The sequence below is a fragment of the Misgurnus anguillicaudatus genome, chromosome 11, assembly GCF_027580225.2.
Source record: "Misgurnus anguillicaudatus chromosome 11, ASM2758022v2, whole genome shotgun sequence".
NCBI classification, from domain to species: Eukaryota; Metazoa; Chordata; class Actinopteri; order Cypriniformes; family Cobitidae; genus Misgurnus; species Misgurnus anguillicaudatus.
In genome coordinates this window covers 18,414,230-18,438,254 of record NC_073347.2, presented here as the reverse complement: position 1 = coordinate 18,438,254, position 24,025 = coordinate 18,414,230, and the positions used below count along the sequence as shown (strand labels likewise).

Below are 24,025 nucleotides of genomic sequence, written 5' to 3'. Positions count from 1 at the left end.
TTCAGTCAACCAACCCAAACCATAGACAGGGTGTTTGTGTAAAGGCCCGTTTGTATTCTCTGCATAACCAATGGCCCATCAGAAGACTTTTTGTGCCCGTGTGTTGGCTGGGGGTATAGCAGGCTCCCCTGGGTCACATGCTGGTAGAAGACTGGCCGAAATTGGGCCCTCTAATGCCCATCCTCACTTACCTTCCTGCGCCAGTGCAGCTGTGCTGGTGGTGGGGGTGGCTGGGGCGGTGTGCTGCCGACCCACTATTGGACAAGAGAGCATTTGGTTTTGGCTGACTTAAGACAGAAGCTTAAAGGAAAACACCACCATTTTTCAATATTTTACTATGTTCTTACCTCAACTTAGATGAATTAATACATACCTATCTTTTTTCAATTCGTGTGCACTTTAAATCTATGCACAGCGCCTCCTGTATGGGCCAACATTTAGCCCAGCCCCATTCATTCCCATGGCTCCAAACAAAAGTTTTATTTTGTGCCACCATACTTGCTTGTTTAGCTACTCATGTAACAGTCTTTAAATAGGGAAAACATGGAAGTGTTTGATGGCTTCTAAATTCATCTCTATTTGGAGCCATAGGAATGAATGGGGCTAGGCCAAATGCCAACACAATCCCGAGGCGCTGCACAAAGATCAAAAGTGCACGCATTGAAAAAAGACAAGTATGTATCCATTCATCCAAGTTGAGGCACGAACACAGCAAAACACTGAAAAACTGTGGTGCCCTCCCTCAACCTCACAAAAACTTACCCATTGTTCACACAAATTTGTATCCTAACAAACCAACCTAAACCAAAGTCCAAATGACTTTAAGCAGTCAAGAAAGAGGGGGTTGATTACAAAATAAAAGCTACAGATACAAATAACATTCAGATTCCGAACTAATGGATATAAATGTGTTAAGTCATTCACCTGAGAAGTTCCTGGACACCAGCATGGTGGTAATAATGGCTCCCTGGAGGGGGACAGAAATGGTTCTTTAGTTTGTCTAATCTGCACTTGAAACAAATATAAACAATAAAGACAAATGGATGAAGTATTAATCAAACCTTCAGCTTTCTGCGGGCGTTGAACTTGCGCAGACACTCAACGGTCTCTTGGCGATGCATCATGGAGGCAACAGTAGACCGTTGCTAAGTGAAAGAAAAATGGCAAAGGGAAAAATGTGACAACTGAGCAGTCGGATTTGCTATCGTTAACATCTATAGAAGGACAGCATTTAATAATGTTTCTTGGAAAAATTTATACAATTTGTGTCCTTGATATTTCTATTATATGGCTCCCATCACCCATAATGGTACTGTACTTAAATAGGATCAAATATTGTGCTTCAAGTTTCAAGCCTGGTGACTTACGCAGACCCACGGATGCTTGAGCGCTTGGTCAGCTGTGATCCTCTTTGCTGGGTTGATGGTCAGCATCTGGTTAATGAGGTTTTTGGCCTCTGGAGTAACGGTATCCCACTCCGGTGATGGAAACTAAAGGAAACGCCAAAGTAAATAAGGAAAGGGGAGATTCTGGGTGATGAAAGCACAACTTAGATGTATACAGACATGGCACAGATCAATGGCTTTCACGGCCTCTGTAATGGATGTTAACAAGATCAGTGCAAAGTAGCCGAAGCAACCGATGGAAGATTGGAATTTCCACCTGGATGAAAGTTCGCATAGCGCAAGTGGCCTTTGTAATCGCATCTCTCCTGAACCGCAGCGCTCCATCGAACAGGCAATGCCACGATGCAACATAAACACTTCAAACGCTCTTTACTCTCAAGCACTTAAGGACAGCCCTGCTGACCCGGTCTAAATGGAATTTTAAAAGCACAAATGAAATCAAATTAGAGGGAATCAATAATCTCATCATGCTATGCAACACTGTTTACAAACAGCAGCCTACAGCGGATCACTACAAAGATGGATATAAACGTTACACGTCGATACGCGAGGTTCGAAAAAGCTTGAAGGGCTCCTGTTATAGCATCGTGGTAACCTGCCTGCAGCATTTAAAGTTATATACAGACGATGTTGATGGGAAAGACGAAACTTTAAACTGTGGTTTTCATCTGAGGTTTGAGAAGTAGATGATGACAACTTCACCATTTCCTCTGCTGTGCTTTATGAGCAGGGGGCTGACATCATTCATTATTGAGTAACCCAGCTCTCTATCTCAGGCAATTAAATATTAACAGAGGCTTCAATCTGGACCCGTCACTCGAGGGTGGGCCTAATAACTCTATATGCGGACGGCCGTGATAGCATCTGTGTCAACTTTCTAGAAGAGAGGCCTAATCGAATTCGAATGGAACAGAAATTGACAAAATGTACCTTGAATGTCATTTTGGATAAAAGCATCTCTAAATGCATAAATGTAAATAAAGCCAAACAAGAGTGTCTGAATACTTACGTCATATGCTCCAGCCTTGATCTGTTGGTACAACTTATGCTGGTCTTCATCCCAGAATGGAGGGTAACCCACCAAGAGGATATACAAGATCACACCTGCCCAAGACACATAAACTGGTGAATTCACAAATAGTAGTACACTGACTGTTCCCCTATAACAAAAGACTGAATTGCAAATTTAGTACACCAATGAAGTAAGTGTATAACAGCAGATAAATAGATGCATGGAAAATAAAAGGGCTTTAAACCCCCACTTTAACACTACCCTTATGAAAATTAACCATGGCTGTATTATCCACAAACATAGTTAGTGTAGTAAAACCATAGCTTTGCCAAAAGTAATCAATACACCAAAACTACAATTACAAACTACAATTTTACCACAAAAAACATGTTTTATTTTCATAAGGTTAGGTGTTACGGATTGTTTCACACTTGTAATTTAGAAACGGGATTATGCCTGAAGTGGGTTTATCCCGGAAGCAGGGTTAGACCCAGCTTTTGTGGTGTCAAACGTGTGAAACGAAGCAGGGTTAAAATGTTATGATCCCAATTAAACACAGCTGAAGCAGCTAATCAAGGTATTCTTAACCCCTGGTTAAGTATGAACAGTGTGAAACAGATAACCCAGGATTCCGTTAACCCGGGGTTAACTAATTCCAGTGTGAAAGCCCTAATGAGTCATTTATGTAATTATTGTTTAAAACATTGACAATGTGAATGCAAGTCCTACCACAGGCCCAAATATCCACTGGCTTCCCATAGGGGTCTTTTCTTAAAACTTCAGGGGACAGATATCCAGGAGTGCCAGCAAAACCTGTAAAGCCATAATAGTGATAACATCAATCAAGGTCCTCCTATCAAACATCTAATAACAATAATCAAACATAATGGTGCAGTTGTTAACATCAGAGTATGTTAAGTGGAGTGGCAAGAACTTCGACTCGGCGCAGTAACACCCTCCCTCTCCCATTATGAGAGTGAGAAGGGGAGCGGACTTTTCAGGCTAGTCGAAGTACTCCCAAAAGTGCTATTACGCCATAAAATATAGTTCCTCTTTTAAATCCGCTTAGAAAAGCACTACGTTTTATTTTGTACCACCAAACTTGCTCGTATAACTACTCGTCTTAAATAGGAAAAACGTTGATGTGTTTGGTCACTTCTAACTTTATCTCTAAATGGTACCATTGAATGAATGGGGCTAAGCTAAATGCTATCGAAGCGTCGCAGCGCGCTCCAGCGCTTACGTGCACGCACACAGATGATAGAGGGATGTATCAACAATTCTTAGTTAAGGTAATAACATATTTTAATATTGAAAATGAGTAGACTATTCCTTTAACATTAGTTAGTGCACAATTAACTTACATAAACCATTGTAATTGGCATCACCTAACATTAAAAAATGTTAATAAATGCTGAAAAACTATATTGCTCATTGTTAGTTCATGTCAGTTATAGCATTTATTAATGTAAACAAAAACAGCCTTATTGTAAAATGTTACCAATAAATTTACATTTCATTATAATGACCAAATACTACACATACACCTGAAATACCAAGTAGTAACATTCCACACAAAAATACTTTTTGTAAGGGCAAGTTTACTGTTTCTAAGGCTGAATAATATGAACGTGTATAGAATAAATTCCCATGATATTGACACAGGTCCAATTTGACCTTTAGTTTTGTTGTCTGTGACTTGTTTCAAGTGAGTACTGTTCCTGACTCAAAACAAACAGCAAACATTTCAGAGAAAAATGAGACATATTTCCAAAGGGCATTGTAAAAACAAAAACTAATTCTGACTATTCCCCAGAGTTCTCTAGTCCCACTAGAGTAACCATAGGGAGCCAGCTTATAAAAATAAGTGAAAGGAAAGTTAATGCTACTTAAAAACAATGGCTCTAAGAATAACTTCGGTTTACAAATACCAGTGCCATTTAAAAAAAATATATACAGTATATTACAGCCCTTCATGAGAAACCCGTCAAATTTATTTGATCTGTTTGGTTTTGAAAATTAAAGTATTAAAGTATTTTTGGATAAAAGTTAGGGATGCACCGATAGGATTTGTTTGGGCTGATACCGATGCCGATTTAAACAGACAACTTCTGGCCGATACCGATGCCGATATTAAACACTTGTATACAATACTATACAGTTGGTCTATTAGCTAGTTTATTTCTGCATCAAATTATTTTTACTGAACATAGATTGGATCTAATTAACATTCAACTGACCTACATAATAAGAGAGGCACAAATTAAGCTAAAACAAATATAATAAGACAGCATGACAACCTTCAAAGGTGGTTTTAGCTATTCAGCATTTATTTTATTAACAACATTAACTAATTTTTTACATATAATGGATTTCTTTATGCAGTCAATTAATAAACAATCGGTATCGGCCTTTCTCGTGCTATTGCCGATATGCCGATGGTTTCAAATTCATCAAAAATCAGCCGATAAATATCGGCGGCCGATACATCGGTGCATCACTAATCAGAGTGTTTCAGAATTGCTTCAGATATTGAGGTATCTTACCAAACCAAGCCTGCTGGTCTCCCTGCACCTCAATGGCAAGGCCAAAATCAGCCAGCTTCACTGCCGCCCCCTTCATCTTACTGGCCAACAACAGGTTCTCTGGCTGCAGGAGGAACAATAAAAGAAAAATGAATTAGAAGAAGAGATAAGAAACAGAAAGAACATCACAAAGTCTAATTTTTGGCTAACTATAGTGAGTGATTTTGGCAAAAAGTGGGTGATCATAGATGTTTATTAGGGTTTCGCCTGGTTGTTCACTTGCCTATAAGAGCCCAGATCTCTATCATATTCTGTTCTATAGATATGACCCACAGTACTGGATGATTTCCAAATGTAATATTTTAACCTTAAAGGAACAGCATGTAGGATTGTGGCCAAAACTGGTATTGCAATCACAAAACTTGTGGCTAAAACTGGTACTGCAATCATACAACTGGTGGCCAATACACAACATAAACATCAGTTGAGGGCTGCAACTCCACTTTTTAAATGACAATATCCTGGCCAGACCACTGTTGTCAGTGATATAAGTATTTGAAATGAAAATGATTTCTTAATGTCTAGTGACATATCAGGGCCATTTTATGATTAACTGATATACATTTCTGACATACTGTTCCTTTAAAGAAACAAAACATCCAATAACACAACATCTTCCAACTTAAATGCTGAATTTCTACCCACTTTTTATACAGCTATTTAAATGCTCGTTTATTTTATATACATGATGCTAAAGGTGACGATCAAGCCTAATGTCAGTGAGTCTAATTCACTGTGACCTGCATTAAAAGAACATAAACGCATCTTGTATGTTCTATAATTATTGCTCTGTATAAACATTAAAGAGATTCTGAGCAGATCTGTAGTGTGTATAAAGTGAGACAGGCACAGAAATAGCATGCATGTGTGTGGTGTCTATAACCTTCTGTGTGTGTGTGTGTGTGTGTGTGTGTGTGTGTACCTGGTGTTTTTGTGACCTTGTGGGGACATTTTGATGTCCCCATGAGGAAACAAGCTTATAAATCAAACAGAATGATGTTTCTTGAAAATGTGAAGTAGAAGAAGGGTTTCTGTGATGGTTGGGATTAGGGAATGGGGCGGGTAAGGGAATATACAGTTTGTATAAAATGCATTACGTCTATGGAATGTCCCCACAAAACATGGAAACCTGTGTGTGTGTGTGTGTGTGTGTGTGTGTGTGTGTGTGTGTGTGTGTAGCAGACAGACAGCTGTGACAGCACGCCAATTGCTCTGAGCTGTATAATTCATAAAAAGACAGAGAGGAGGGCTTGTTATCTCAAGCTATGAGAGCAAGGGTGAGCTGCACCCTCGCCCCAATGTCCCACACACCCTGCTGCTTTTGAATACTGCAGACAGAGTCCTGACCCTGACAGCTTAGTCACCCTGCAACAGCAGCACTGGAACTAGTTTTGAGGATATTGGGGACGGGACTTTGTGATGACACGTCGATGGCTTATCTCTTGAATATTAATTAGGTAATGATGATGTTGCTAGGCAACCTTCCTAAAGTGCACAATCATGTAAACTAATTCATATATTAATACAAAAAGCCTTTATCATAGTAGGACTGATAAATCACACACTGCGCTTATTCGAATGACTTTGCCTTCCAGATGAACCACGCTGAAACTTTTTGAAGGTTTACCCTGACAGCTTAACATTGCTTTAAACTTTCATAAAAAAAAAAACATTTTCTTACTCAAATCTTTAATATGTGTAAAATGTATAAATTCAGTTTATATTTTAAAACCAAGGCTGTGTCCGAAAGCTGAAAAATGCTGCTTTTAGAAGATGCATTCCAAAGCACGGATCAAGGCTGAATGTCCAAAGCGAATGTTTGCATCACTTCTCCTGATATACACGTATGTGGGTTATTTTTGAAAGGCAGAACGATATATCCTATCCTGTCTTTGATATTCCACAATCCTGCGTATCCGCAGATTATGTGGATTGGTCGAGCAAGGTTGAGTTCCAAAAATTTAAATGCGCCCAAGAAAGTGGTCGAAGGACATTCTGTATAAAATTTAATTAACTTTCTATGACTTTTAATTGCATTTCTAACGACACTGACACTGCACTGACAATCTGACATATCTTAAAATACATCAGTGCATTATATTTTCCACAAAATTCAGCAAGTAATGTTTTTAGTAAGGTATGTTTGTTAAAACTAGTTATATTTCCTAATTAAACTAAGGTCTAGTGCTGGCTTAAGCTAATCCCTGTCCAGGAAACCACTCCATAATGATTTAACTTATCAAAACTCAGCCAAAATAAATAGAAATTACAAGAATAAAGTTGTGATTTTTCGAGAATAAGGTCAAAATAACAAGAATAAAGTCATAATATTTTGAGATTAAGTCAACATTATGAGAATAAAGTCGCAATCATAAAAAGTCAATCATAATATTTCGGAATTAAGTCAACATGAGAATAAGGGCATATTCCAAGAATAACATAAAAAATGTTGCTTGACTTTCTCAATTTTCTCAAGATTTAGTCCATGTCTGTGTTTATTTGTTCTTCTTTGTCATTATAATTAGAGGTGGCAATAAGTCTCAAGCTCACAGTCATGGCATGCCTCTGCAGACTCTGACTTCACATGGGTTGCCATAGCAACCATTCTACCAATAGCATATCGATCTCTCTACTTTTTTTGCAGTAAACTAGTCTGGCTAAGGCTAGTCACAGTTGAAGGTTTTGAAGGGGTGGAGTTTAAAGTAATACGAAAGATAAAGTTAGAAATGACATGAGAGTTCAAATGAAGTTTATAGTGAAGACACCCTGCTGAATACAAATAAGCTGGTGATCTGAATAATTGGTTAACCAGTGATAAAGTGCTCATAAAATCCCCCCATAGGGCAACAGAGGTCAATAAAGTCCAGCAATAATATTCAGGATAGCTTTTTTTCAAACCTTTTCTTTACTCCTCACATGTCATGTCTCTTCCTGTATGTCATCAAAGTTATTGTAGAGAACAATATTGCCTGAAACTACCTACTGCCCATCTCAATAATCCTCTATCTATCTTTCACACTCAAATGTGTTGTCCCTCTGGTCTCTGAATACAAATATATTCAATATTACATTAATATATAAGTGTAAATTTGAAACAATGGCATTTTAAGACCATGATCTCTAATCTCTCCATGATCCATGTCACTTTGTTTGGTTTCTGTATTGTGCTTGTTATAAAATGACCCCTTATGATTAGTCATAGCTGACTGACCGACCACCCTTTGACGCAAGAGGAAAAAATAAGCGATCACAGGTTGTACGAGCTCCCTGGTGAGAGTTAAGCAGCGACACAGCATTTAAAGTTGTTTGAGCATGTGTGCATCACTGTGTATGAGTGTGTGAAGCTGACGTCAGAGAGTTGACAAGTATAGGAGGGTTTAGATGACGCCAGCAACGGGCACGTTGCCACGGAGATGGCATGACTCACCTTGAGGTCCCTGTGCACAATGTCATGCTGGTGGATGTGACTGACACTTTCCAGGATCTGATTGATGCAATGACTGAAAAAAAGAAAGAGAGAGAGAGAGAGACAGAGAGAAATAATGGGGAGAGAAAAATTATTGATTAGGGAGGGAAACGAAGGCAGAGGTGTTGGACACCTAAATAAGTAAATGTAATTCTGGATATAATATGGCAGAGATTGGGCACGAGAAATCCATTTGTTAAATTTGGCATGTGTGTATTGGCTGAGCTCTGTACCAACAGATAAACTCTCTACTTTTTTATAGTTGATCTCAAGCTGCCAATCCTTTCCAGGATGGGAAATAAAGATATATTTACCATGTCGTCCTAATGCCAAAACAAATTTCTAGCTGATAAAAGTGTATCCACATATATATAAAAATCCACACTGCACAAGCAGGCCAAATTCCAGTTATATACTACACAGATAGGCATTTGTTACTCTGACAGACTTTCCATAGACTGTAACAGGACAGAAATATCAAGCACCACTGGAGCGGAGAGAAATGTTTATAAATGCAGAAAGCAGACTTGCTTATTACAGAAATCTGAAAGCCACTGATAAGATCATGGCCTGAGGACAGAGGGCAGGTCAGAGGGGAGGATGTCTCCTCGAGGGCTTCTTTTCTATTTGGCCACACACTTGAAGAATACGAAATCTCTCAATGAGGAGAAGAAAGGCTCCATAAACAAAAAGTAAAGTGAAAGCGGTGCAGATAAAAAAAATCCCATCATTCCCTTTAGTTCTCAAGGAATAATGCCGTGGCATTTCTTGGCATGTCCAAATTTGGCAAAAACTGAGGCCTGCATTCCATTGCATCCCATTACAGAGCCACTTTCCAGTAAAAACTTTGTTTTTTTCTGCTGATGCAAACTCTCTCTCGCTCCAACATACAGTGGTTGCATTTGCCCTGGAAGTCTGTAGAGTGTCTTCCAAAAGTAATTGAAAAGCTAATTTTGTTGTTCCGGCTTAGTGCTGAATATGAAATATTAGACTGAAATGTAGACGGTCAGCTTTAATTCAGGTAGATGCATATCCACAGCAGATCCCAGTCTAAAATTCATCCTACATTACAGAAAGAATAACATTCCTGAGAGGATTTTCAAAGTTTGAAAAAATATTTTGTGTATAAGCAGAGTCCAATTATCAACATTACCATACTTTCCGGACTATAAGCCGCACCGGAGTATAAGCCGCATCATTCAAAAATGCATCAAGACGAAATTAACATATATAAGTCACAGTGGACTATACGTTGCGTTTATTTAGAAAATTATTTCACAAAATCCAAACCGAAGAAAAGACATTTAATCTGGAAAGGCAAGTTATTCAACTAAACAATAGCAGACAGAACAGCAGGCTGAATAGATGTCTGTACGTTAAAGTAACCATATAAACCATATAACCAGATAAACCATAGCATACAGAACTTACCTGGAAGGTTGAATAGGCTAAATTAACCGAACAAGCCAACTAGCGTGAAGTTCGCATACTCGTCATTTCACATTACTGAACACATTGAATTACATAAATACAGAAGCAGCATATGGCTGACTCTCGCGGCTGTAGACGATAAATGTTGTCTCTTGCACTAGGGTTGTAACGGTATGAGATTTCCACGGTATGATAATCGTCTCAGAAACTATCGGTTTGCCGGTACTAAACACTTAATAATAATAGTAATAGTAATAATAATAATAATAATATTATCATTAGCTACAAGGAGTCTTCAATTAATAAACAACTGATAGGGGTTTTGGGTTGAACATATGATTTATTATATTAAACTTTTTGGGGAAAAAATACACTTTCGGAAAAAAGTAAACTTTGATTCTAAATCCTTTTTGATTCTTTTAATTTTATTATTTTAAATAAAATGATAAAAATACTCAATAAATTCTCTCAGAGCTGCTCTGGATATATTCATTTGTTCACATTGTCATATAGTGAGTGAAATGTATAGATAAATGATTTTTTTATATGGCCTAAGTATAATCAACTTAAATTGATTTGTAATATAAATCACTTAAATTGGCTTTAGTGCCTCTTTTTGCAGCCACATTTCTTGCAAACTGGATATCCATCTTCAAAAACAACCCTGCGTTTGTTTTTCGTATACCCAATGTATTCCCATACTTTTTTGGGGGATTTTTACTTTTTGTCTGGTGGGGGATAGAGGATAGATTTTGTAGTCTCTGACATTTTCTCTGCTACACATAAACGAGTGGAGTCTAGCAGTCACGCCGAATGAAGTTGCATGTGCATAGTAGCGCAGATCTGCTTTATTTTTCCCCCCAAAACCGTGTACATAAGTAAAGTAAATGTTTACGGTATGATAATCGTAAAAGTTAATATCAAGGTATACCGCCATACCGTTACAACCCTACTTGCCACATAAATGTCAAAATTAATTCATACTGACTTACAAGGCACACCTGACTATAAGACGCAGCACCAGCCAAGTTATGAAAAGTGCGGCTTATAGACTGAAAAATATGGTCGATATAACTTGACTAAAAAAAGGAACCTGTAATGGCATTACATGGTAATACCATGATGCCAAATATCTAATGGTACAGTGCATGGTACCAAAAGTGGTTCTGGTTGTTCTTAAGTGTCCGGCATTTACAGGCATAGATGCAGATTTTTCATCCTAAGCTGCTGTTATGTGAGTGATTGTGATGAATTGATCTACACATCTCACTGGCAGTTCTGGTCTGCAATTTAATCTATCAGACAAACTTTCACATAATAAACTCTGACGCACACAGCAGCATTGCTGAGTATAAAGAAACTTGTCTAGCCCAAGCGGAAACTAGCTGTCCTGTGTCTCACACTATTGGCCGTTCCAGGAGTGTTGCCCAGCAACACCGCTTAAACTGATGCCCTTTATAAACTCAACAGGCTACTGTAGAGCAATATAAAACTGGTTTCGGGTTCACAGTGATTCAATGCATTTTTGGGGGGAGAATTTACACAAGATGAGCTGTTGCGTTCAAAAACAGCTACACAACAGAATGAAACAGAATACAAGACACTGACATTGATGTTTAAAAGCAAGATTATTTTCAATTACTTTAAATGCAACACTTGCTTACCAAACAACCAGTGCAAGATGGGACGCAAAGACCAAAGTTGTCGGACTAAATGTGAAATTTTAACTAAACTAAAAAAACAAGTCATATCAGTATTTTTAACTTACCTTGCATCTGCTTCACTGTAATATTCTCTTGCGACAATGTCTTCAAAAAGCTCTCCACCAGTCACGCTACAAAGAAAAAATACAGGTTTTATTAAGAGCTCAAGAGCCGGATTTCTCATAACTTTAAACTGCATGTACTGTACACGAAGTCTTGAAGTGTGTTGGTAGGAGCAGAGGCCATAATCACAGTTCACACACATGTATCAAACACTTACTCTTACACTAAACTAAAGTTTAATATCAAAACCTTTTCATGCCATTTTTCTTTTAAATGTTTTGGTATGTTTTCAGTGAAAACACTTAGAGAAAAAACTTATAAAACATTACTGCAGTTTACTTCAAAGGAAAATTAAGTATGCTTTTCTTATAGCTTCTAATACTTATATACAGTATTGTTATGGCTTTTTACAAAATACAAGTAAATGCATATTCAATGTAATAAAAGATGTGTTGGTTCAACTTAAAACTAATACAATTTTTACAGCCACCAGGTAACTTTTTTAAGTTGAACAAACTTTTTTACAGTCTTGTTGTTGTTCTACCAGAAAAACAAAGTCAAAAATACTATACTGAAAATTATATTTTGAAGTAAGCTCTTGTAGGAACAGGCCAACTGGCTGCCTGAGAGCTCATGACTGCAGTTTAATGGTCTTACTGTACATTCACACCGCCGCAGACTTGAGCTTCCCGGTCAAGGACGCTTGTCAAAAAGCACGGGAAAGCTTCTTGACGCTTTGGCCGCTCTGAAGTCAGTTTTCTCGAAACGAATGTTTTGGTAGGATTGTTGAATGTTTCTCCTGAATCAGCCAGCGAAGAACGTCTAGGCTATATTTCAATTGGTTGCTGGTGTTTTGCCGCTGCTAGCCGCTGAACCGCGTCATAGCTCATTACCAAAACGTTGAACTTCTTTCAATTTTCTGACTGATGCTCAGGTCACTCAAAACGCCCAAAATGCAACGTCGATGAATTTGACGCTCCTTGCAGCTAAGAGAAGCAAACTTCCATTGTAAATGAATGACTTCCAATAACTTTGGAAGCTGAAGTCTGTGGCGGTGTGAACGTACAGTCACTTTAATGAACACACTGGAGGGAAATACTGCTGAATTGTGCTAAGAGTATATTGGTTAATATGGATAGAAGAGCAACATGTTTGACTTGGATACTTACAGGTCAAAGACCAGGTAATGAAAGCCTTCTTCTGAGATACTTTCATGGAGGCGCACTGTTGAGGAACAACAGAAAGAGAGCAGATTAAAATAGGTGTCACATTATCTGACCTCAAAACAATAAAACGGGCTATTGCTATATATTTTCCAGTAAATGATGCAGCCTGGGCAATTACAAGCAAAGGTATTATATTGTATTATGTGTTTTTTTAAACAGGGCTTTTAACCGACATCATTGCCTGGGTTGCGTCTGTGTGAGGCGGGTCTATCAAAAGAAGTTCCAGATTCTATTGGGGTAGGGGTGTGTTTGTTTAGGTGATTTGAAATATCAAACACTGGCTTTCAGACATCATGCACCCTGCCTTTAAGGGGGCTTATTCCAGCACGACATAACAATGTGGCACTATGACACTATGACTAGAGGAAATTATAATATAATGAAATGAACACTACCTCCAAATATGAAAATTCTCTCATAATTTACTCATCCTCATACTTTAAGAAACAATAAGATTCAGTGTTAACACCCTGTCATTTCAATATACTGCACTGATCTGTATTTTTCCATATCAACATGACATATTGATGGCTAAATAAGCTGAAAATATTAACAGTTTTCGCTTACAAAAAAATAGTTTTAGACATATTAACCTACTGGAGTCATTTGTAATACTTTAATGATGGATTTATTTGATTTTTAGAGCTTCACTGTTTTGAGCACCATATAAGAAGATAACATAACAGCATTTTTAATATAAAATGATCTCTTATTTTTCAACTGAAGACAGGAACTAATCCACACGTTTCTGGGGGGCGTTACTGTAAAAAAAAGAAAGTGTGTAAAACTTCTGATGAGGCTGCGGCAGTAGTATATCAATGGTATTTTGTGTGTTGTATAGCAAACTGGTTATGTATTTTTCAGGATTTTTTTACTATTTAAAGTCGCAAACCTTTATGAGAGATGTCGTTACGGAGCTCAGGGACAACATGTGCTGTGTGGTTGTACATATAACCGGAATAAACTAAGTCAGTGGCTAAGCCTAAAACTAAATCGAAATGTTCCTGCCAACGACTGTACAGTTTCCGTAACCTCCCAAAAGACGTCGCATCAAAAAGAACATGGCTGAAGAACTTTTGTGTTTGTGTGCTTGTTTTAATTCGTGGATAAAAAGCCCACAAAGGATAACCCGTACCAAACCATACTGCGGAGGGTAGAGGTACTGTTATTTCACCCTTTTTTATTTCGTTGAGGTTGTGTTCCCACATCTTTAGTAAGTTCGCTTTATCTTTAGTGACTGTCAACTAATGAATGAATGAGTTTCACGTCCCGCTATGCTTCCCGCTTGTTTACTTCAAACCGGAAGATACGCCCACTTTTGACGCTAGGCCTCATGGGAAGCAGGAAACTTGTGGATATAGCATGAGTAAATGATGTTCATTTTCATATTTGCGTGAAGTTTTCCTCTAATGTAACACACTTTAAAATCACAGCCATAACATACACTTGTTTAATGCAGCCACTGTTTTCAGCAAATGTAAAGAGGGATCACATGGTGCTGACAGACTGGTCTTTAATCATAAACTAATCACTGCTTTTTAAAGAGACTGAGATGAACAACAGGGGACCTAAAGCAAAGCGACGTCGGTGCTTTGAAATATCACGGGCTGATGAATTGTGCACAGTAACACCAGGACATGTATTAAGAAAATAAATCGCGTTCGTTTTGACGTCACCCTTCATGTTGAGAGAAAAGAATCACACGCTCATTTATGTCAGAGGTACTTTGGCCTTTGCATCCACTGTGGGAACCGTGGCACTGTGAATAAGGCAGGAAACATTTGTTATCCTGACTGAAGGTAATGAATTTGTCATCGGTAGCTACAGACTTGAAACAGTGCGCCTGTCAGATCTCTCACACGTAGCCATTAAGAGACCCCCAGCTCGTTCTCATTGTGTGTAGGTCTGTGTGTGTGACAGTGTGCATTAATCTCAATGATGTGAGAGGGGACAGGGGCAGAGAGGGCAAAGCTGAATCATAATATCTCCACATCCACCAAGATCACCAGCGGCCTTGACACACAAACACACAGAGAGAACTCGGTCTAAAAGTGCTGTGAACAGTGTGTGAATGGAGAGGAACTATAACTGTTTGTCCTGAGAGAGATGATGTGTGGATGGAAGTGATATATGTTAGATATTTACTAAACTAGGGATTTCACAAGTACCCATACATTGATACAAAATCAGTACCAAAACAAAAGAAAAATTATCAAAGGTGCCATAAAATGGAAAACTGTATTTACCTAGGCATAGATGAATAATAAGAGTTCTGTACACGGTAATGACATAGCATGACTGCTAAGTGCTATATGCTAGTTAATGCTATTTGCTAACATTTAGTCTGAAATTCTAATATTGACGTTACAGTTACGTTTTGCAGATCCATACTGAAAAAAAATCACAAACTGACCATTTAGAAACGTCCATTAAAAATTTCCAAACAATTGATTATTCCTCAAATTGTTATAAGGTAATAATAGACCATTTCATTCTAAAGACAAATCCTAGGGTTGTAAATGGACATGTAAAACCGTATCTAGATCATTTTTGCACTTAATAAAGCCACATACTGCCTATGTAGATATCAGAGAACAATTTAACATATTATTTCAAAGCATTCTTTGGCACCTTAACACGGTAATAGTGTCAGCGCATGCATATTGTACGTGTCTGTGCATTACTTTTATACACCAAAAAAGCGACATAAAATGTGGTTCTTACATATTTGTGCTTTCTATGACAGGCTCTACAGGGGTAAATAGTTTCATTCATTGTGTGTTCATAATAAAAATTTGTGCTTTAATACATAGCCCTGGGTAAAATAATATAAGTGTGTATATAGATGCACATGGTTGAGTGATTTGCATCTGTAGGCCAATGGCTGTTTATTTCTGTAAACGTGTTTGTAACGTGCAGGGCTGTGTGTAACCCTGTATGAGTTGTGTAAGTATGTGTGTGTTTAAAGCCAAAGGCAGAACTACAGAAAAAGAAATAAAGACAAGAGTTTGTTAGTGAGTCTTCGCTGCTAGAGGCAATGCACCTCCCTCTCTCATGCACACACTCGATTGCTCTTTTTGTTACGAGCTTGTTGGCACTCCATGCAGAAAACATGACAAACTTATGATTTGAGAAAAAGAAAGACAGATAGAGAGATTTAAAATAGTTAAGTCCAATTTATAGTCGTGCGTAAGGTGTACGCCATAGGTTATCCTTAGCCTCTGCGTAGCCTGACTCGCACCCCGCTAAATTTTTAACAGCACTTAAGTTGTATGTGGACTACAAGTGCTGTGATTGGTCCACTAGAACCCCTCCCGTCAGGTAAAAAAACAAAACTGCGTCAGGTATTTCTGTTTGCGACGGTGAGAACAAAGGTGGGCCAAGTTGAGGAGTGATTTAGCTGAAACTGCAATAAAAGTCGCTGTTTATTTACTTCTATCTCTTCTGGTCATCTCAAAACATATACAACAAGCTGCTGTCTCTTCTTCGTTTGTGGGTTAAACTTGCCAAGCTGCTTCTTCATTGACAGCTGCGCTGCTACTGTGGTTACACACGTGGATACTGCCTACCAGCGGTCTACAAGTGTGTTTGCACATCGATGACGCAGAAGTATGTATGAAAACCAATGCGTATTCTATGGCGTCGTGGCCAGGCCGTAGAATGTATGCACAACTATAATGAGCCCTTTAGATATAGCAGCATAGATCAGTGTTTAAAGGAATAGTCTACTCATTTTCAATATTAAACTATGTTATTACCTTAACTAAGAATTGTTGATACATCCCTCTATCATCTGTGTGCGTGCCTGTAAGCACTGGAGCGCGCTGCGACGCTTTGATAGCATTTAGCTTAGCCCCATTCATTCAATGGTACCAATCAGAGATAAAGTTAGAAGTGACCAAACACATCAACGTTTTTCCTATTTAAGACGAGTAGTTATACGAGCAAGTTTGGTGGTACAAAATAAAACGTAGCGCTTTTCTAAGCGGATTTAAAAGAGGAACTATATTTTATGGCGTAATAGGACTTAACTCTCTAATAACACCCTCCCTCTCCCATTATGAGAGGGAGAAGGGGAGCGGACTTTTCAGGCGAGTCAAAGTACTCCCAAAAGTGCTATTACGCCATAAAATATAGTTCCTCTTTTAAATACGCTTAGAAAAGCGCTACGTTTTATTTTGTACCACCAAACTTGCTCGTATAACTACTCGTCTTAAATAGGAAAAACGTTGATGTGTTTGGTCACTTCTAACTTTATCTCTAAATGGTACCATTGAATGAATGGGGCTAAGCTAAATGCTATCGAAGTGTCGCAGCGCGCTCCAGCGCTTACGTGCACGCACACAGATGATAGAGGGATGTATCAACAATTCTTAGTTAAGGTAATAACATAGTTTAATATTGAAAATGAGTAGACTTTTCCTTTAACTAACCAACAGCACTACTAGGTATAATTTTATATATTTTGTTTAAGTAAAATATTACATTTTAAAACTGTTTTTGTCATAAATTTCCTTTGGGGGGCCACGAAAAATGCACTGTACATAAGGGGGGTCGCACGCTGAAAAAGTTTGGGAACCACTGGCATAGATGTTATATAGATAGGGTACAAAGATAGAATAAGGCAGACAGAAATACAAAGGAAAATGTAGAGAAAGAATTGCAGAATCACTCCTAGAGAAACAAAAAGCAAGACACAGAAAAATGACCAGCTACTGTAAATGATGAATGTCTGAAATCTCACATGCGCCACAGTCTTTAAAGGTCTCATAAAAATCAATGCTTGCCCTTTATCATCTGTTCCTTTTCTGTATGAAACCACACACTTTAGTTGTGTTTAAAAAGAACAGCTCTGGTCTTTTTCAGGCAGTACTACTAACATAGTCGTAAACAAATGTGTAAATGATCAAAAGGGAAATTCATTTTTTTGGTGACGCATGTGTCTCATTCAGATATGTTAGGTTACTTGTTTTAAAGTTGCTAATACTAGTGTCACACATTGAAATTGCAGCACGGCATATGAGACATGTCGCCATTTTACTAGTCTGAAATACAGCGGACATATGGCTAGCGCTTTTCCATTTCTTGTAGAAATTAGTTCTGATTTGCAGCGTTAGCTTTTGCGTTAGCTATAGCAGGCATAACTAGGTCTAACTATGCCTAAGGGTTAAGAAAATGTTTTCGGAACAGTACATGGATCAAAGTACTTGCCAGACCGATGCAAGAATTTTTTTGTGGTATCGGCAGCATTTCCAATACTAGTATCGGAACAATACATTTAAATTTTACATTAATGCATTTGGCAAACCAAAAGCAACAGCGCATTACATACAAACGGTACATTTTATTAGTATGTTCCCTGGGAATCGAACCCAAGGCCTTTTGCATTGCTAATGCAATGCGCTACCAACTGCGCTAGAGGAACACCTACATATTTGTGTATGTGATATGAGCTCTGAAGTCTTCTTAACTACAGAAATTTTAACTTTAAATGCATTTTCTTTCTTTGCACTTGGTGATTGCCCACCTACCCACAGTGCCCTGTGTCACCACCCACCATCAACCACCAACCTCTCCCCAACCCACAGTCCACTGTACCACACAGCAAATGCACACAAACAAACAATGCACTAACAATGCAGCCTAAAAAGATAATACCCGTTTTAAATACTTTATTTTCCAATCGGAAACAGTTTTGTCTTTGTGATCTATTTTTTGTTGTGACATGCATATAATCCCAGTCAACTGTGACCTGCACATTCATATATCTCAGTGTTTACACACATGAGCATAATTGTCTATGATTTTTGATGAGAGAAGAGAGAAACAGGATTAGGACATAACTGCATCATGGCTTTAACCAGCTTAGTGTGTTTCTGAGACTCACCTATGTTGGGGTGCTTGAGGAGCCGACAGATCCGAGCTTCTCTCTCCAGCTTCTGATGATCTGAGGACCAGACAGAGAGACAACACAATTCAGCACATGAATCTTACCTCCAGAAACACAAGACTTTGACATTTTGACCCCGTTTACACCTGGTATTAACATGCTCATTGGATCATACTGCAACTTTTTTTTAAAGCCATACCTTACACTCTTACAAGTTATAAATACGTTAATCTTATAATATAATAAAAAATTATTTTAGTAGATCATCTGAACACATAAGCTCATTCAGACAACCCCTGCTTCCGAAATCGCATTCTATGACAGTAGGTACTGAACTAGATGAAGTACATACTCATCAACCGTTATAACATATACTATATAGTATGAATCCACATCCACCATGTGGATACATCACGTGACATATGTCGTCATAACAACAAGTTAGTCGTTAACTAGAATGACGTTAAACAAGGACAATTAAACCACAAGGAACAGCTGTTCAATACAAGTATTTGCATTTTAATAGAGCAGCGTTACTGCTCTCAGACATTTTTTAATAAAACAACATCTCTCCTTCTTCTTCGTTGGATAACTCTTCTCTCGGGGGCTCACGGGATAGTAAAGGGTCAATCCAATGAAAACTTTGGGATCTTGCCAGATACAGTAGGTCATCCGGGTACTTTTGCCTACCGTTTCTTGAATACTATGAATTTGAACATACTACTCACCTCGCCTACGGCTTTTCGCCTACTATAAAGTATGGAAGTAGGCGGTTTTGGATACAGCGTATGTGATTTGAGTGTTTGGATCAGACACACTGAACCTTGGTTACACCTGCGTGCAGCACTATCCAATCCAATTATGATCGGACAATCTGAGAGATCATTGGGTGTGTATGTGCAATACTCTCAACAGAAACGTTCAGTATCTGTATCAGTCCTATTTTTTTATTATCAGCAAGAACAAAGTGCATTTGTCTAATGACTGAATATGGATATTTATACTGTATGTAAAGGCCATAAAGATGCACACTTCATAAATTAGGGGATCAAGATTAATGCAGCTATCCGTTACACGAGTAACAAGCATTGATCTGTAAAGGAATATGTGATCATAACCTTTGTGTAAACCTTTGAAGAGTTTTATGGGAGGGATATCAAACTAAAATTGGACCTACTCAAACAGTAGCTGTACATATACAATGTAGAAGCTTAATAATGGCACACACCCGACTCAATACCCTGACTCATTAACAATTCTGATGGTGAGAAACACTCCAGGCAAAGAAGTGTGATCATGTGACATAAAGAGAGGCTTTAGTATGTGTCAATGAGTTTAGATTGTCAGTGGGACAGCAGGGCTTTTAACACGGGCAGGCTGTAGGGATGCCAGCATGACCGGGGAGGGTTGTCTCCTTAATCTCCTGTATCTTTTCCTCAATGCTGGCTGCATTTATAGTGTGGATTATTAAACTAATCAAACTGTAATGGAGATGCTCAAAACAGCTTCACTACTGTACATCTTGAGTACAATACCATACATACACAACACAGCTAACAGCTAATTTATTTTTGATTGGTGGGTTTAATGCAGTTTTTGGGCATGAGGGTGCACAGGATTTGATCAGTCTGCCCACTCTGCCAGGAAACAAGGATGTTGTGTTCCCAGGCTGCTACAACGGATCTGAGAGTTATCGATAGAAATTAAGTTTTGTTTTGAAACATTAACCAGCAAATATTAGGCAGAATGCTTGATATAAACAGAATATTTAGCTTTGTTTTTGGAGCTAGTTATATGAAACTAGTTATACACCCAAATTTTGGCATCTTTAAACTAGCTCCCAGTCAAATATTGCATACAATTTAAAATACTACTAATCACCTACAACGCCTTATATGGCCTAGCACCCTCGTATCTTAGAGAATTACTATCAGAATACAATCCATCACGAACGCTGCGGTCAGAAAATTTTGGTCTTTAAACTATCCCTAGAATATCAAAAGTGTCTAAAGGTGGTAGATCCTTTTCCTACTTAGCCCCTAAGCTCTGGAATGATTTGCCATCTGATGTCCGAGAATCAGACACAGTCGAGTACAGTAAGTCTAAACTTAAAGGAATAGTCTACTCATTTTCAATATTAAAATATGTTATTACCTTAACTAAGAATTGTTGATACATCCCTCTATCATCTGTGTGCGTGCACGTAAGCGCTGGAGCGCGCTGCGACGCTTCGATAGCATTTAGCTTAGCCCCATTCATTCAATGGTACCATTTAGAGATAAAGTTAGAAGTGACCAAACACATCAACGTTTTTTCCAATTTAAGACGAGTAGTTATACGAGCAAGTTTGGTGGTACAAAATAAAACGTAGCGCTTTTCTAAGCGGATTTAAAAGAGGAACTATATTTTATGGCGTAATAGCACTTTTGGGAGTACTTCGACTCGGCGCAGTAACACCCTCCCTCTCCCATTATGAGAGGGAGAAGGGGAGTGGACTTTTCCGGCGAGTCGAATTACTACCAAACTTGCTCGTATGACTACTCGTCTTAAATAGGAAAAACGTTGATGTGTTTGGTCACTTCTAACTTTATCTCTAAATGGTAGCATTGAATGAATGGGGCTAAGCCAAATGCTATCGAAGCGTCGCAGCGCACTCCAGGGCCCACGTGCACGCACACAGATGACAGAGGGATGCATCAACAATTCCCAGCCAAGGCAATAACATATTTTAATATTGAAAATGACTATTCCTTTAAGACTTTTCTCTTTAAAAAAGCAATCACATAATTTGTATAGTAAATGTACTTATCTCGCAATAGTTAGCCTGTATGGCACAAAGCATTTACATAACTTGTCAGTGTAATATACTAGTGCCGCAATAGCTAGCCTGTCTGGAGCCAAGCTTATATTAAAGGGGCCATGGCATGAAAATCTGAATTTTTCATGTTTAAGTGCTATGATTGGGCCCCCAGTGCTCCTATCAACCTAGAAAATGTGAAAAAGATCAACCCAGTAACTGAGTTTTGATAAACCATTCTCTACAAGCACATGAAAAAAAAAGGTTGTTGAAATTTGGCTCTCCTTATGATGTCATAAGAGCTCTTATTATAATAATATCGCCCCTTAATCTTCACTATCCAACCTCAACACTGACATTTAGTGCAGAGAAAAAAAATATTGAGTTTTAATTGCAACAAACCATCATTTGCATTTTTAAGGACACACCCAAAACGGCACATTTTTGCACACACGTACAAAATGTCAATTTTAACATGCTTTAATAAATTATTTATATGGTATTTTGAGCTAAAACTTTACATATGTGCTCTGGGGATGCCAAAGATTTATTTGACATCTTAAAAAAGTCTTGTGTCATGGCCCCTTTAAAATACAACAATGTGTGATACTTGCTTTACATGCGAACGGCCCCTATGCTAATATGATTTAGTTTTTCTCTCCCTGTCTTGTCCTCGATCCCAAGGACATTGAGACAAACAGACCCAGTTCCAGCTGCTGTGAAGGTTAACACACCACTGATCTTCTGGCCGTCCTTCAACGTGATGCCCAGTCGATGCCTGAACAACCGGCGGAACCCGTTTAATCTCCTCATCCGTTTACATACATATACATACACATACACATACACATACACATACACACGCACACACATACAGTTGATAGATATATATATATATATATCTATCTCAAGGATTTTTTCCTCCTAGGACTTTTTTCCTCTTGGCTAAAAAAGCAGGAGGTTTTTCTCTTAGGGGGTTTTTCAAACCCCGGAAGTCAGCCGACATTGGCTTAATTTAGCACCCTCTTCTATACATTACCCCTTCAACACGCTCACTTGTAAAGCTTATTCATAGGCGCTGTATTTTGCTACTTATGTTGTCTGTCGATTTTTCTGTGTTTTCCCCTGCTTCTATTAATGTAAAGCTGCTTTGATACAATTACCTATTGTGAAAAGCACTATATAAATAAAATCTAATTGAATTTCATTCTCATTTCCTCATTATTTTCTAGGCCTAAGGCCTAGTCCTGGCTTAAGTTAATCGCTATGAATAAGCTAATGCTATGTTATGTTTCAGATGACTTTTAATTTGTAGCTCATTGCGTTGTTTTTGAAATGATTGCTGGCTAGTTTACGCTAATTTCCTCTCCTCATGTCTCATTCATGTCGGAGATGCAGATTGTAGCTTATAAAAAACTTTGTTCTAAATTTATTCTTCCAAACTGTATGCATTTACCAAAAAAAACACGAAATTTCAGATCAAGTAATGCTCTCTTTGCCTGTCACTGTCCTCTCTCTCTCTCTCTCTCTCTCTCTCTCAAGCGATAAGTCGATATAGTCATTATCGCGACAGGCCTAGTGGTTACAAAGCCACAATGCTACCATTAGATTTGTGGTTTCTGCAATGTAATAGTGATCATATATACTTATTTCTCAGTCTCTTTATAAGAATACAACCAGAAAGTACAGGAAATTTGTATGTAGTATTAAAAACAGTATAAAAGTATAAGCTGAAGTGTCAAGTATTTCGGGTAAACTCCCCTTCCACTTGAGCAATAGCAGGCAGCTGCAGGATCTCTTAAACTTAAATTAAATCTTAATTTCTAATTCTATTCGAATGACTTCAGGACTTCATTCTCCTCAAAAAAGCTCAAAGATGTGTTTCGAGCCAAGAGAGGTCACACTAAATACTGACTGATGCCTGAAGAAGACATTTAGTTCTAAAAATGTTGTTTTGATTTTAATTTTGTGTACATATTTCCTGTATTTTCTGTTTGTATCTTAATAAAAAGTGTGAAAAATAAATATGGATTGACATTAAAACTTTGCTAAAACAACAAAGCTGGTGGTGGTGGCCTAAGACTTTTGCACAGTACTGTAGGTTATAACAACATGAGGGAGAGTAAATGATGACCGGATTTTCATATTTGGGTGAACTATCCTTTAAAGATTCAACCAGACAGTTAGTGAGTTCTTTTGTCTTGATAATCCCAGACCTGTATCCATCACTCATCATTAAATCTCAGATTTCTATTGATTTTATATCAGGTGAATGATATTTTCAATCATTTACCCTAAGCTTGAAACTGAACCCTCACATAAACCTGTTGACCTTATTAGATTTAATGTCAAACATTTACTGCTGATGACAACCTCTTATAAACATCTGATCCTCAGAAGTATAAAACTTGTACACACACAGCTAACATTTGTAATGCAGGAGACA

The 24,025-nt window shown here is 38.1% G+C and overlaps 1 protein-coding gene and 1 non-coding gene across 47 annotated transcripts in view; both read right to left on the bottom strand.

Annotated features, from left to right (window-relative positions):
* The window catches only part of camk2g2 (calcium/calmodulin-dependent protein kinase (CaM kinase) II gamma 2), a 74,332-nt gene that overhangs the window by 26,878 nt on the left and 23,429 nt on the right, over positions 1-24,025 (bottom strand). For 31 of the 46 annotated variants that reach the window (XM_073873157.1, XM_073873158.1, XM_073873162.1 and 28 more), the window contains exons 3-13: positions 18,780-18,839; positions 12,836-12,890; positions 11,669-11,734; positions 8,431-8,503; positions 4,965-5,067; positions 3,148-3,231; positions 2,416-2,510; positions 1,368-1,490; positions 1,062-1,145; positions 925-967; positions 192-254 (exon numbers count right to left, since the gene is read on the bottom strand). In XM_073873157.1, coding sequence (XP_073729258.1) covers positions 192-254; positions 925-967; positions 1,062-1,145; positions 1,368-1,490; positions 2,416-2,510; positions 3,148-3,231; positions 4,965-5,067; positions 8,431-8,503; positions 11,669-11,734; positions 12,836-12,890; positions 18,780-18,839 — 849 coding nt within the window. The remainder of the gene's footprint in view (positions 1-191; positions 255-924; positions 968-1,061; positions 1,146-1,367; positions 1,491-2,415; positions 2,511-3,147; positions 3,232-4,964; positions 5,068-8,430; positions 8,504-11,668; positions 11,735-12,835; positions 12,891-18,779; positions 18,840-24,025) is intronic. The other 15 variants (XM_073873175.1, XM_073873161.1, XM_073873172.1 and 12 more) reach the window with 1 other exon arrangement.
* Positions 18,244-18,319, bottom strand: trnaa-agc (transfer RNA alanine (anticodon AGC)). The gene has a single exon. It is a non-coding gene; the product is annotated as a tRNA-Ala (tRNA).